The following is a 15,762-nucleotide window of genomic DNA, read 5'->3' on the forward strand; positions in this document are numbered from 1 at the left end:
TAAAATCCAGGGTACGCGTTTGACTACACTCGGCTTTTGCTTCAAGTCAAGGATAGCTGATCCTCTAGTTCCTTCCTCTACTTTCTGTAGGGGGAAGTTATCCACCACACAAGTCAGGAATTTCATGGAGGGGCCACGTTTTGCAGAATTTGTCTCCCAACAAATATCAGGGAAATTGAAGTCCCCCATTACTACTACATCATGCTTCCCTAAAACACTGGCTATTTGCTTTTCAAAAGTTTCATCCTCATCTTCTCCTTGATTGGGTGGCCGGTAGTAGACTCCGACCACCAGGTTCCTTTTATTCTTTGCTCCATTTATTTTGATCCAGATGCTCTCGATGGGGCTACCAAGCTCATCCTCCTGCATTTCTGTGCAGAGATATGTATTTTTCACATACAGTGCAACCCCACCTCCCTTTCTGTTCCTCCTGTTCTTTTTGAACAAGTTATATACTTCAATTGCTGTATTCCAGTTAGGAGAGTCATCCGACTAAGTCTCAGTTATACCTATCAAGTCATAATTTCCCTCCTGTATTAAGAGTTCAAGTTCGTTCTGTTTGTTTCCCATACTCTGGGCATTTGTATATAGACATCGAAGACCATGTGCTTCATAGTCTGGCTTTCTTCCTACATGTGTCTGAAGACTACTATTGGGTGCTATCAGAGCTGTTCTCTCCATTGCAGTGCATGCGCCTACGTCCATTGTTACCCCCAACATTACATCTCCCTTCCCCATAGGATTCAGTTTAAAGCCCTCCTGATGAAGTTCTTCATGCTGTGGCCAAACACATTCTTCCCAGCCTTTGTGAGGTGCAACCTGTCCCTTGCCAACAGCCCATCTTCCAGGAAGTATAGCTCGTGGTCCCAGAATCCAAATCTCTCTCGTCAGCATCACCTTCGTAGCCAGTCATTCACCCGGAGTATTTTTCGTTCCCTTTCTATCCCTCTTCTAACTCCTGGAAGGATGGATGAGAAAACTATCTGGGCCACAAAGTACTTGAGTTTCCTTCCCAAAGCTTCAAAGTCTGACTGACGTGATGTCTTCGTAGCTCCGCTTGGCAGTATCATTTGTTCCCACATGGATGAGAAGAAAGGGATACCTGTCAGTGGGCTTTATGAGTGCAAGCAACCGTTCAGTCACGTCTCTAATCCGTCTTCCTGGGAGACAACATGCCTGGCGAGTCCACGGGTCTTCGCGACATACTTGGGTCTCGATCCCACGCAGCAAGGAGTCTCCCACTACTACCACTCTTCTCTTCTTCTTGTTGTAGGCCTGGGTTTCATCGCCTCTGTTTGACTGACCTTCAGCCTCTTGCTCACTCTCATGTAGGTTTCCCTGTGATTCTTCCTCTGCAGGCTGTCCTCCAGTCTCATCCGCAAGTACCTGGAATCGGTTCCACAGCTCCACTGCTTCCACTGGTGCAGAGTGGCGTCTAGTTCTTCTTCTCCTAACTGTCACCCTTTTCCAAGGAGTATCCTCTACTCCATTTTTCTTCACCTCAGCATTTCCCACTGCCTCATCTTGCTGTTGCTCTTCAAGCTTCTGGTCTTCCCTTTGCTGCTGTAGTTCCCCCATTCTGTCCAAGAACTCTTCGTGTTCTCTTATTCCCCGGAGGGTCGACAGTCGCCGCTCCAGTCCACTTACTTCTTCTTCCAGCAGCGTGATCAACTTGCACTTGTTGCAGGTGTAGGCCATGTTGTTCTCAGGCAAGAAAACAAACACTGCACACACCGTGCAGGTCACCACCACTGGAGAGTCTTGTCCTTCCATTGCCTCTTTTCCCTTTTTGTGTCTAGCTTTGTGATTGTTAGATTAGCCTGTGCCTGCTCCTGTACTCAGTAGAGGTTAAAAGCAGAGTCCCACTGGGGTGGAAGTGTGTGTTACAAGACAAATAAATGAAAAAAGTTAGTTAAAAAATGAAAAAAAAAGTGTTAGGGGCCTCCCCCTTGACCTCCCCTGGCCAACTCCTGTTTGCTCCCCCTGTCAGGTTGCTCTGGTCGCTCGCTCTCTGGGAGCTTGCTTGCTTCTGTAGTCCCTGGAGCAGCTGGAGCAGCTTGCTCACCTGATTCATCACCACAGTGCAAAGTATGTGATTTGCCCTCAAGCTCTCAGAGTTCAGCAAGAGAGCACATGCATTGCATGTATAACGTTCTAGGTTCAGTCCCTGGCATCTCCAACTGAGCGATATCACATACCAGGCTTGGGAACGATCTCTGCCTGTGGATCTTGGAGAGTCACTGCCTGTGAGAATAGACAGTACTGGCTGGAATATGTTTACGTAAAGCCACCTGCTGCGGGTGGCCTCTTGGGTCTTGCCCACCAGGCTTCATAGCTATGCAGCTGACCCAGGGAATACTTTGTTTCTTTTCGTATTTTTTAAAATGGAAGTTTTTCAAGCAATTCAAATGTCCATCTGTTTCTAAATTATAAATACTGGAAATAGTTCAGTATTAACAGCCAGACATTCAGAAATAAAATAGGCAGGACCAAAACTGCATGAAAATTGATTGCACACCAAGGACATTCTAAAAAATGAAACTGCTAATGTAGATTATGGCTGGGGCAATGTTGACAAGTGTAGTGTTTGCAGCAGTGGCAGTGCTCTGAGGAGCTCTCTAAGCAGCCCTGGGTGACTGGCTTTAGCCACCACTTTAATTTCCCACAATGCCCCTGACATAGCAACACTCCATGGTATTGTAGGAAATTAAAATGGTGATTAACCCCAGTCACCCAGCGCTGCTCACAGTACTGGGCTAGGAAAAAATAATATTGTAAATGAGGTACCAGGCATCAGCCTCAGCAGCTGCCTAAAGGTGTCAGGTATTGATTCTGGCCTTGGCCTCCCAAGTCCTAGCTCATCACTTAAGAATAAAAGAAAACCCATGCTAGATCAGACCAAAGGCCTATCTAGTCCAGCATTCTGTTCATACAGTGGCCAAACAGCTGCCCATAGGAAACCCACAAGCAGGACTCATGGGTGGGACAGTGCAACACCACCCTCCCACCCATGTTCCCCAGGAACTGGAGGACACAGACATACTGTCTCTGGTCCTGGAGGTATCATATAGTCATCAGGACTATTAGCCATTGATAACCTTATCCTTCATTAATTTGTCTCAACCCCTTTTAAAGCCATCCAAACTGGTGGCCATCACTACATCTTGTGGAAACAAATTCCATAGTTTAGCTTTGTGAAGAAGTACTTCCTTTTATCTGTCCTGAATCTCCCACCATTCAGCTTCATGGGATGATGCTAGGTTCTAGTGTTATGAGAGAGGGAGCCACTACACTCTAGCCAATACACTAGAGGACCCCAACGCACCCACGGACACCTCCAGTGGCACCCAGACAGCTCTTCACTCCTCCTTGCCCCCTTCAAAAAATATTTTTAATAAAACAATTGAAAAATGTTAGGGCACCAAGTTCCCCTTCCTGTTCCTGAACTTGCGACTGATCAGCTGTTCAGCAGGCATGAACAGAAAGAAAGGCAAAGCGGGTATGGAGGGGAGAGAAGGAGCAAGGCTAGAGGCTGTGGGGGACAGGGGTGAGAAACAGTGAAGTAAAGAGGTGCTGGCGGGGAACAGCGAGGCTAGAGGCTGGGGGGAGAGGACAGAAACAGTGAGGTAAAGAGGAGCTGGGGGGAACAGTGAGGCTAGAGGCTGGGGGGGAAGAGGGGAGAGAAACAGTGAGGTAAAGAGCTGCTGGGTGGAACAGCGAGGCTAGAGGCTGGGGGGGAAGAGGGGAGGGAAACAGTGAGGTAAAGAGCTGCTGGGTGGAACAGCGAGGCTAGAGGCTGGGGGGGAAGAGGGGAGGGAAACAGTGAGGTAAAGAGGTGCTGGGGGGGAACAGCGAGGCTAGAGGCTGGGGGGAAAGAGGGGAGAGAAACAGCGAGGTAAAGAGGTGCTGGGGGGGAACAGCGAGGCTAGAGGCTGGGTGGGAGGGGACAAAAACAGTGAGGTAAAGAGAGGTGCCGGGGGGGGCGGGGGGAACAGCGAGGCTAATGGTTGGGAGTGGAGAGAAACAGCAAGATAAAGGGGTTAGTGGGCAAGAAAGAACAAGGCTAGGGAGAGAAATAGTGAGGAAAGGGGTTGGGGGAGATAAATAACTAGGCTAGAGGCTGGGAGTGGGGAAAGAGAGAGAGAACAAAGGGAAAAGGTCTGTGTGAACCAAAGAAGACTGGGCTGCCCAGGAAGCAACTCTTTCCATTTTCCCCTCCCTCCCTGCCTCTAGCCTCACTATTTCTCTCTCCTCTACCCCACCTCTTGACTAGCCAGGGCCTCACCACAGTCATTATGTGTCCAGCCGCATCCTCCATGGGAGACATTTTGTGGTGGTGCCCACAGCAGCTTCTCAAATTCCCAAATGTGCCCACAGGTCCAAAAAGGCGGCGGCAGCGGGGGGGGGGGGGCTGAACTACACCAGATTGGTTATAAGTGGCTAGAACTAGCATTAAAAAAAAATCAAGCTGGTGTGTGTGCGTGTGTGTGCGCATGTGTGCGTGTGTGCATGTATTTACGCATGCATGTGTATGCAGAGAGAGAGATGGAGGAGAGACAAAGAGAGAAATTTATAGTGTTTCATATATAATTTCTTATTTATTTAACATCTAAAATATACTATTCATGTAGACAATTTATCAAATTCATGATGTGTCATTCAGAAACGCCTTGGAAAAACACTAAAGGCTGGAGTGCATGGAATGATTAAAAACACAACAACAGTTGACAAACTCGTTACCCATTCCTGAGGCAATTAGAGCCAACATGAAAAAGAAGCTAATTAGCACTGGAGTTTTCAAAGGTAAAGTACATCTTCCTCCATTCTTGAACTTTATTGTAGCTTGTAAAACTGCTTTAGAGACCCCAGGGTCTGTGCTCACACAATAAGTAGGACCTGAATGGCCAACCATTTAAAACATTTCAAAAAGCATCCATTATGGCGCAACTCTCAAAGCACATGGCCAAAAAGAAAAAAAGAGGATAATCAAGTAATATAATTTAAAAGCATTATTCTGCTTTGGGTCCTGTTCAACATTTCAGTGTGCTTGCTTTCAATAAAACAGAAGTTTTGTTCCACAAATAAAAGTAACAGAACATAAAGACTGATTACTTTCTATAATCACCTCCTCTTGGGTCAATATACAGAACTATATAGAACAATGCAGGGCATCTCTGATCATGCTTAAATATTGTATTTATTTATTTGTGATATTTATATACTGCTAAATATAATAAAATCCCTAAGTGGTTGCCCCTTTGAAGGCTACCATGACCAGAAACAGGAAAAGATAACAGCTCTTTAACAATAGTTAAACATTCTCTAGTGTAATGACAAACCATGGCTTGACGTTATGTGCAAAAGCTGTAGCAAACCTTGGTCTCACACAAGGGGAAGAGAAGAGGCGATTCCATTCATGGAGATCTTCCAGATGGACAGCTGCTAGTGCTACCAATCAAAAAGCACAGTGCAGCTATTCCGTCTTTTTCCTCCTTAACAGATGTTTTGTGGGGAAATAAAATATGGAAGCATTGGAAAAACATGGAACAGCTACACATGGGATACATCATCTGGATCCCCCATAAAATTCTGGAAATGAGGCATTGTGATTTTATAATAAAAACCTCGTCTGGAAGCAACAAGCCGCAATATCTCATTTTGTGATAAGTGCTGTTTGCCACTAGAACAGACAGAATTCCCTTGCTGGAAGTATTTAAGCAGAGGCTGGATGGCTATCTGGTAGAGATGCTGTAGTTGCATCCTGCATTGCAGATCCTGTATCGACCAAAGGGTTCGATTAGATGACCTCCAAGGTCCCTTCCAAGCCTATGCTACTTCAGACTGCAGGTGAAGGGGGTCACAGGATTGAAAGCTCCTGCCTCCCTCTCATTAAAAAAAAATAAAAATTCCACACACATGGAAAACTAGCAGTGGGAAGCCTAGCCTAGACCTGTCACCCTGACAGGTTACATTTCTAAGGGCACTGTTTTGGTGGTGGTGGTGGTAGGGGTTAAATGTGGGAGAGCATTTTACCATGCAATCCCTCACTGGAATTCTGAAGTCGCACACTCCCAGAAGGATGTACCACTTTTTTTTTGCAAATATGTTCCTCAAGGTTTACAGAATTTCACAGTGAATAAGATATCAGTCTCTTTCCAGATTTTTTTTTAGAGCTTTTCTACACGAGGCATTTATTGTGCGCACATGATTCCTTACTCACAGTTGTTTACAGGTTCTTGGGCTAGGAAAAGAGATAGTGGGCTAGGAGAAGAGATAGTGGCTGTCTTTCTCCCCCCCCCAGTGCTATTGTTGTCCTCCCCCCTTATTCTGGCTTCCGACCGACCCAGAAAGGTGGGCTAGAAGAAGAAGTAGTGGCTGGCTGGCTTCCCAATCGAAGGCACTTTTAATACCCATTGAAATCCTAACTGTCAAGCCTTTCTCCTGTGTGGCTGTGAAGGGAGACCCAAGTAAATGCACTGAAGGGGATGCACGCCTATGCATGCCTACTCAGAAGCAAGCCACACAGATTTCAATGGCACTTACTCCCAGGAAAGGAAAGCCATACAGCCAATGAGTTGACTCAGAAGTAACACCCCCTAGCACATGCCCACACAAAGTGGGACAAAGTGCTAAAGGGGAAATACACAGGGAGGAAATGGCGAACAGAGCCAGTGGATGAGATACTAGTTGTGCATCTCTTCATCTCTGCCTCCCTCACCCCCCCCCCTTCTGCTCTGGTCCAGCCGTTTTGTTTTTTTCCCTTTAAAGTGAGTTTTAAAGCGCACTTTCACTTTCCTCCCCTTTTAAACCCTTTCTTCCCCTAAAGTGGGGGATGCGATTTAGACTTAACGACTTAATGACTCTCAATGACTCTCCATCTGGGCTTCACTACTCTGTGAAGCCCTCTTTGCAGCTCTCCTGATTTCCCTGCCACTACCTTGACTGGGAACTTCATAGAGATACCCAGCATGGGCAGATGCTGCACTTGTATGCCAGGGGTGCTTATGAGTGAACCTCTTCATCTCTGCCTGACTGCTCCCTCCAGTATCATCTCCCTCTAAACTGGGGATGTGCCTTAACAACTCTCCATCTCTGTCAGGAGCACCGTGGCGGCCTCTTTCAGTCTACTCCAATAGCTAACTCAAGACACAGACAAAAGGATTCTTTTCAAGGCTTTAATCCTTTTACAACTTAATGACTCTTTCAGATGCTAATCACCAGCGACTAAGCAAGGAACAGCAGAGTAGCCTATGCTCCGGGTTAGGCAGTTGGTCCCTGTTTGAAGGAGAATTACGGGAAGACCCTGAACTTATGGGCTAGGGAGAGTTCCTCCCTCTTTCCCTTGGGTCCTCGGGATGCGACCGGTGCTTGTGCGCCAAATGAGCACTACGCCTCCTTTCTGCGCCCTCCAGCTGTCGTCGCTCCCAGTGTCGGCGTCGAGCATCCAGCAAGCCCCCCTCCTGCACTCTCTCGCTGCCAGGATCACTATCTATCTCAGGAATGCTGGCAGGAGGAATCTCTGCCAGCTGCTGTGCCTGTGAGAGATGAGCGCGCTCTTCTCCCACCAATTGCTGTTCTTCCTCAGAATCAGAACGGCTCTGGGGTTCTATGGGCTCAGTTTCCACCCTGACAGTCTCTCCGTGAAGCCTCCTTTCGGCTCTCCTGATTTCCCTCCCACCACCTTGACTGGGAACTTCATAGGGATACCCAGGGTGGGAGGACACTGCACTTTTATGCCAGGGGTGCTTATGTGTGCATCTCTTCATCTCTGCCTGACTGCTCTCTCCAGTATCATCTCCCCCTCTCCTTCACACGCAGCTGCTTCCGGTGAGGACACGGGCAGGTGAGTGACACACCCGCAAGGGCCAGGCTACATGCCCCATAGGCAGGACTATGATACTGAGCCCAGTGTGGTTGTGGAAACAGGCCAGTAATGGAGCTGAAGTAAGCAGGAAAATTTGGACTATAACCAGTCTCAGAAGAAATGGTTTTTCCACGATAAAATGGAGGGCTGGGGCTGAATAGCCACAGTGTCATGGAAACACAGAGACCTCACTGCACAGCCAGGGTGGAGTAAATCGCTGGTAGAAACACAGCCTTTTATAAATGTTTGTAAGCTGCTTCGAGGACTCTTGTTGAAAAATGAGATATAAATCTACTAAATAAAGTAAATAAGACATGTGACTGCCACCTACACCCATAAAATCCAATGTGCATAGGTTAAAATTATACGACTGATTGCTGAATTTAAGTGAGGAATTCAATAATGTGAGCTTAGCCTACGGATGTTTGACTTTATGCACACAGATGGCATTTCTGTGTTCCATCCCCAGGTGGACGTGTGGGGCAGTGGAACTTGGGAGGGGTGGAAGCACACTCGCTCTCCTCTGCATGGTGGGACACACTGGGGAAGCAGCATCGTCTGATCTGGCTTGTTCTTCTCTGTGGACATTGGGCATGCTGAGGGGACAGTGGCAGGAGGCATGAGCCTGATTACTATCTATTTCTGCCCACGTAATACTTCAGAAAGCCAACGCTTCACGGGTACTCAGTGCAAGAACACAGATTCACTTTGCCATTCACACATTTACACTATTCATACCTTTTCTGACATGGTCATTAGCAGTTTTGTCAGGAAAAAGTAATCTATGAAGCTACCTGAGCCACTGGCCTCCTTCAGCGGAAGTACCCTCATTCCAGTTCTCCACCTAAAACATTTGAACAGCGGCGGCTGGTGCCCACTGGGGCTGGTGGGACGGAGGACAGGGCAGATATTCAATATTCCACTGAGACTGCCAGAGGAGGACAGGAGAAGAGCATATGTGGCACTTGGAAGCAGTGGAGCAAATGTACCTGGTTGTGTGTGTGTGTGGGGGGGGAATCATTCCGCCACCAGTGGGTGTGGGGGGCAGGCAGGGGGGCAGTGCCCCATTTGCTCCAAATATAGAGCCACCTCTGAATTTGAACAACCATCCCCAGTGCCATGATACCTCTAAACAACATTTCTGCCTCTTCCAGCAGTTTTCCCAAACCATCTCACACGAGATACTTAGGGTAAAAATAAAGAAATTTAGGGCAGTCACAGTAGATGCTTTCTACATAGTGTGGACCTGGCTTTGCAACCCGCAGTACAGACACACATAACTAGCTCACTGAATGCTGGATCTTGCCCCTCCTGTTGTGCACCAGGCAAGCTGTCTTGACTTTTCACTTTTTTTATCAACAGGGACATGTAAATTTACTTGCATGTTCTTCATTAATCTTACCCCAGAAAACAAAAGAACATTTTTTAATGTTGCAAAATTGCTCAGGGAATGGATGATGAGGTATATTGGTCACAGCCACAAGCCAATAAGCGGTCTTTACAGCCAGCTTTGCCTCACAAATCCTCAGTCCAGGAGATGAAAAGGTGTAGTTTCCAGAGCTTGCTTCAGAAGAAGAAGAAAAACTATGCATGTTTACAGAGCAGCGGAAACACAATCAAGCTGCCTCTGTGCTCCGCTTACCATACAATCCTAAGCATGTTTATGCAGAAGTACTGTTGAGTCCAGTGAGACTTACTCCCTAGTAAAAATCCAACTAAGCATGACTTTGAGCACATGTTTGAATCATGTGCTTGTGACTGATGACATCTAAATTTATGAAAAGCAGCTGGTAGGGGGCAATATGGATCAGGACCATAGCATGGAGAAGCATGGCTTAACCCTCTACCTTGTGCTGTTTTACTGACCCCCTCCCTTAAGGTGCTATTTGCACTTATTTTAAAATTGGGACTGTGGGGGTGGGTTCATCAGGAAAACAGAATGGGGAGAAAGGGTTAAATCCACCCCGATTCCATGGCCTCAATCTGGATTGGGGGGTCTTGCTGCTGCAGTGTGCAATCACAAGCTCGTGATTCAAAAACATGCTTGAACTCATGTCCAGCTGGGCCCGGAGATGCTTAAGATTGCTGCAGCCTTAAATCATGACGCCTGTCTTTGTCTGTGGATTGACATGAACCCCATCCAAATATAAACACCCTGAGTCACCTACACATGCCCTCCCCTGCCATAAGTGCCATATACTCACAAAATCTTGGTGCTCTGTGGGAGGTTGGGAATGTAATTTGTTTCCATGCAGGTGATTTTGTATTCATTCCATTTCGAGCAGTCACACAGGGATGACGGGCACATCTCTGTGCCTCTACTTCTCCGTCCCATTTCCAGCAAAAGTAGCAGCAGAAAAAATTCTGGTAGCCACAGCATCTTCCTGAGCCTACTGCTGCGGTGACTTCATTGTCCTGTACAACCCTTCTCCACAGAAAGAGGAGAAGGGGGAACCAGGTTCCTTTCCCTCAGAATAGGACAGAGGAAAGCCTGTGTCTCCTAAGAAATAACGCTTCCTCCTGCTTCTCCCTAAAAGGAAACAGAGCATAATAAGAAAAAGCATAAAAAGAGGATGTAATAGGCACACCAATCCCCTACAACTACCTCCCTACTGAATCTACCAGCTACTATTCCCATCATCACTACCACTACCACTAGTAACCTATTTCTCTAGATAAGATCTACCATATAGCTGGCATTGTCCCGCCTGCTGTTCATAGAGAAGCAGCAGCATACAAAGAGAGGCGTAAATCCTCAATATCCAAACAACACCCTCTTTACAGCCTACAACCAGCTCCTCAGAGATTAAATTCCAGGAAAAGCTTCCTCAGATTGACGGAGGACTTTGATGAATTCAAAAGTAGAATGGACTTATGGAAAGCTACAAAGAATTAACACTGGAGGGAACCAGCAGAGGAGCCAGCACCCGGTTCCGATGAAAGCTGGGAAGTTTGGAAGTCATTGAATAGACTGCGCATGGGTGCAACAAGTTCTAGAGACGCTTTGAATAAATGGGGTTATCCAGTGATCTCTGCCCTATGCGACTGCGGAGACTTGCAGACAACAACACATATGTATACTTGTCCTTTGCGCCCTGACCAATGTACACATGAGGACCTTATGACAGTGCGAGAGAACGCAATTAACGTTGCTAGTTCGGGGGCAAGATTTGTCTAATTTCTATATATTTCAACTTCTACATTTTATATTTTAAATGCTATGTGTTATAGTATGTTTTTTTAATTGTGATGCTTCTGACACGAATAAATAAATAATACTAGCTCCATATATCTTCTCCCATCCCAGGGAGTTTCATAAAGCTAAAAGAACAAAAACACAGCTGTTCAGATTGGTATTGCTCCCAATGTGTTTCTAAAAACCCTTGCTTTATTAAGGGGAAAAGTTTGTCTGCTGAATCAGTGAATCAAAATCCACAATGCTTTAATAGAACTTACATCCCTAAACAGTATTCCACTGGACATCCTCACCTTGCTTTCCCATCCACAATCCTCTTGTAAATAGATTCCACCAGATTGACCTGAATTATATGACAATCCCAGGATGTCCTACCTACCACTCTTCCTACACCACAGTCTTTCACACTGGCTGCCTTCTTATACTGTTCTCACTTCCCCACATCAATGATTTTACAGACCAATTTTCAAAAATGGACAAGAGGAATCCTAGAATGATAGCACTGTGTGGTTCAAGATAAAGAAAAGAGGGGGGTTCATTTTATTTGACTTGAGATTATATTATTCCAGCAATATCAAACATGCTGAACTGTGAGTAAGGATGCTGGAGAAATTTAAGATGGTCTAAAATGAACTTGGATTTCTAAGAATTCGACCTGCGGAATCTGCTGTGGACCGACCTCCTCAATCTGTGCAGAGTCCGTGGACTTTCGGATCTTTTTTTTTTTACTTTCCCAAAATGTACGCATATTTATTCATAGGAAAAGATGCATATTTCTGCTGAGACTCGTAAATATACATGGGGAAAAGTTGAATGGGATGGGGGACAATACGCTAAATGTTATGTACTAAGGTAAATTATGTAAATTGTTGCGAACCCTTTTATGGAATTATTTGTGTATTTTTCCTCATAAACGAAAAAAAAAATCGAATCTGTCTGTGAACGGATGACAGAACAAAAGCGCCTGATAGTCCAAGAGACACAGAGTGGACTTTACACAATCGGTACATCCCTAACTGTGAGTGCTTCCAGAAAGAGGTCTCTTAGTACTACCATTCAAAAGGCACTGTGCCGCTATTCTATCTTTTCCTCTTAACATGTTTTTTGTGTGGAAAGAAATCAGATGGAAGAAGCAGTGGGAAAACACAGGAGGGTTACAAGATGAAGACAATGACTTCTGGACCTTCTGTAAAATTCTATGAATGAGGCAGGGTGATTGCATGATAAAAGCCTCATCTGGATGCACCCTGTGAGCATGTACATGATCAAGCAATGAGAAATTGTACCCAAGAATACATGACATGCAAATTAAATCCTTTGCTCTCAGTAAGGAAAGCAGATTGTCCAAATTAAGGAAAATGAAATAATACATGATCAATTATGCTGAGAATCTGGCAAACACAGTTTAATTTCAAGTCCATCAAAGTCACTAATAGCTTCAAGTAGTTAATGATCCAGAATTTAATTTGTTGAACATTAAAAAAATACATGGTTTATACTGTTAGGAAGGATCTAATTATAAATAATCACTTTTTGTCATATGGATGAATATGAAATGAGTTGTCGTCAGACAGAGATCCAAGATGGCTTGAATATTTTGAGGTAAGACCGTAGCAAACCGTAGATTAAGAGCAAGTTGTTGAAAGATTAACAGTGCAATCCTATACTAGTCTACTCAGAAGTAAGTCCAACTGAATTCAGTGGACTTATTCCCAGGCACGTATGTATAGGATTGCAGCCTTAGTTGTCAATAAAACAAGTCACAGACTTTCAAAAATATATAAATTACTGTTAAAACTAAAATGTGAGCCAGAACAGGTTAAAATATAAGTAACTGAAAAACTTTAAGAGTTTAGAAATATCCCCAATACTTGTGAAAGCTGGGGAATATTTCTGGAAAGAAAATCACCCAGTTTCTTTATGTAGAAATGAGACAGAGAATTGTTATAAAAAACTAATGATGCAATGGTTTGACTTCCAAAAAGCTACGTAAAATGAATAGCCCAATCTACTGAAAATGTAAATCTCAAGTAACTACTCTTACTTGACCTGCTCAAAAGAAAAGAATATTGGGATGCTATTTTGAGAAGAGTGGAATAATGGGGTTGAAATTCAGTTAAATCCTTGATTTTTTCCCCAACTAGTATTAAGAATATGAAATCTCAACATAGGGAATTTTTTTGCTTATATTGCTGTGTCAGCTAGGATACAATTTCTTAAGTATTCGAAACACGAAAAAACACGTAAGAGTAATTAACCATTTCCCAAACTTTGGAACTATTCATTATTGCCAAAGTCAACAGAGTATGTTAGTGTCAAGGATGAGAGATTAAAACCGGACATGTTTAATCAGAAATAGGGAACGGAAAACAGATTATACAATATTTTTGACATGGCATAATGTTTACACCGCAACGCTATGCATGTCTACTCAAGTAGTAAGTGCCACTGTGTACAGTGGGATTTACTCTTACGTAAGAGTGCATATAGGATTGTACCCAGAGGTTTATTTATGCAGATGTAATTAATTCGTGTTTCAAGAAAGCAACAGGAAGGGTACTATCCAATGTTAGTCCTACGTAGAGGAGACCCACTGAAATGAATGAGGCTTAAATTAGTCACAACTAACAAATCTTATTCATTTTAATGGGTCTACTTTACGTAGGGCTAACACTGGATACTACCCTAACTTCCCAGATGAAGTTTGACAGGGATTTTCCTAACAAGGACACGGGGCACTGCTGTTCTTTCCTCTCTTAATGACTGACTTCCCTGGCGATCAGCTTTCCCCACCTTGGTGCCCTCCTGATGTGTTGGACTACAATTCCCAGCACTCACGGCAGTCAGCATGGGCATCTGTCTGGGGGTGATGGGAGTTGTAGTCCAACACATGTGGAGAGCGCCAGGTTGGAGGAGGCTGTGCCTAGACATTAAGCAGAGAAATAGCCCCCTCCAGCACTGCCCCTTAGATATTGCTCCCGCCGGCTCAAATCCAACGTAAGCTCTACTTAGAGTAGACCCATTGAAATGAATGGGACTTAGGTTAGGCATGTTTACCTTACGTCCCATTCGTTTCAATGGGTCTACTCTAAGTGGGATTTTACCCTTCGTTTCCTAGTCGGCAGCTCCCCTCCGTCCTGGTCTCTTCCCTTGACCGCCTCCTCCAAAGTTGACACCCAGGACAGGTCACCGCAGGAAGAACCCTGACGTTGCGCAGGATGCCCGCGCGTCCAAGAGGCGGCTGCTCCCCGAAGCAGCGACTCCGGGCTTGGCTCCCAGAGCGCCCGCCTGCCCGGACGAGGCTCCCCTGCCCAGGAGCCGCACGCGCGCTCCTCCTCCTCACCGGGGCTCCCAACTTTGCGAGATGCGCTGCCGGGGTGCCGGGCTCCCTGGTCCTCCGCTCCGCCGCTCCGCCAGGACTGAGCCCTGGGCGAGAGGCTGCGCAGGTCGCGCCCAAAGTCCCACCGGGCATCGGGGATGCTCTCGCGTCAAAGGCGCCACCGGCCGCTCGCTGGACGGCGGCGAGACGGCGCCGGGACCTTCGCAACGAGCCGGCTCCCCTCCACCCGCCGAAGCAGCCCGCCAGCCGCGCCAGCTTCTGGGCTGGCCCGCGGCTGCCATCTAGCGGTGACTGCAGGGACTGCGCTCAGCAAAAGCCCTTCGGCCAGGCATGCGGGTGTTGTCGTTTATTCGGTCAGTCGCTTCCGACTCTTCGTGACTTCATGGACCAGCCCACGCCAGAGCTTCCTGTCGGCCGTCGCCACCCCCAGCTCCCCCAAGGTCGAGTCCGTCACCTCCAGAATATCATCCATCCATCTTGCCCTTGGTCGGCCCCTCTTCCTTTTGCCTTCCACTTTCCCTAGCATCAGCATCTTCTCCAGGGTATACTGTCTTCTCATGATGTGGCCAAAGTACTTCAGTTTTGCCTTTAAGATCATTCCCACAAGTGAGTAGGGGTGCACGAAACCCACTTACCTGGTCTCGCAGCTTTTCGCGGTGGGGGGGAGGCGCTTCGCTGCTCTCCCCCTGAAGTTCAGGCCGGGGGGGGAGGCTTCCCGCCTCGCCCGGCTGAAATTCAGGCCGGGGGGGAGGCTTCCTGCCTCGCCCGGCCGAAATTCAGGCCGGGGAGGAGGCGCCTCGCCCGGCTGCGAAATTAAAAGTTAAAAAAAAAAAAAACGCCCCCGTGATAGGCTACGTGACGATTAACGTAGCCTATCACGGCTAGATCTGCAAAGTCAGCCGTGATAGGCTACGTAAATCGTCACGTAGCCTATCACGGGTGACTTTAAAAAAAAAAAGCACGTACGCAAATGGCGGCCCCCATAGGGAGCCGCCATTCCCGTTCCTTATTTGGTCCCTGTAGTCTACGTAAATCTTTACGTAGACTACAGCGACCAAATAAGGAACAGGAATGGCAGCTCCCTATGGGGGCCGCCATTATCCGTACGCGCTTTTTTTTTTTAAAGTCACCCGTGATAGGCTACGTGACGATTTACGTAGCCTATCACAGCTGACTTTGCAGATCTAGCCGTGATAGGCTACGTTAATCGTCACGTAGCCTATCACGGGGGCAGTTTTTTTTTTTTTAGTTTTATTGGAATGGCGGCGGCGGCAGCCGGTCGAAAGATCGGCGGCCGCCCCCGCCCCTGACGAAGACCCGACGAACCGCCGCCGGGACCCGCTGCCGGGAGGGACATTCGGG

The 15,762-nt window shown here is 46.5% G+C and overlaps 1 protein-coding gene across 1 annotated transcript in view; it reads right to left on the bottom strand.

Moving 5' to 3' along the window:
• Window positions 1-14,636, bottom strand: part of TSHR (thyroid stimulating hormone receptor) — a 109,334-nt gene extending 94,698 nt beyond the window's left edge. The window contains exons 1-2 of the mRNA XM_084826992.1: window positions 14,404-14,636; window positions 10,069-10,394 (exon numbers count right to left, since the gene is read on the bottom strand). Coding sequence (XP_084683118.1) covers window positions 10,069-10,244 — 176 coding nt within the window. The 5' untranslated portion in view covers window positions 10,245-10,394; window positions 14,404-14,636. The remainder of the gene's footprint in view (window positions 1-10,068; window positions 10,395-14,403) is intronic.
• Between the last annotated feature and the right edge of the window lie 1,126 nt (window positions 14,637-15,762).

The sequence above is a fragment of the Heloderma suspectum genome, chromosome 1, assembly GCF_057233095.1.
Source record: "Heloderma suspectum isolate Gila_16-S chromosome 1, 16-S_ref, whole genome shotgun sequence".
In the NCBI taxonomy this organism is placed as follows: Eukaryota; Metazoa; Chordata; class Lepidosauria; order Squamata; family Helodermatidae; genus Heloderma; species Heloderma suspectum.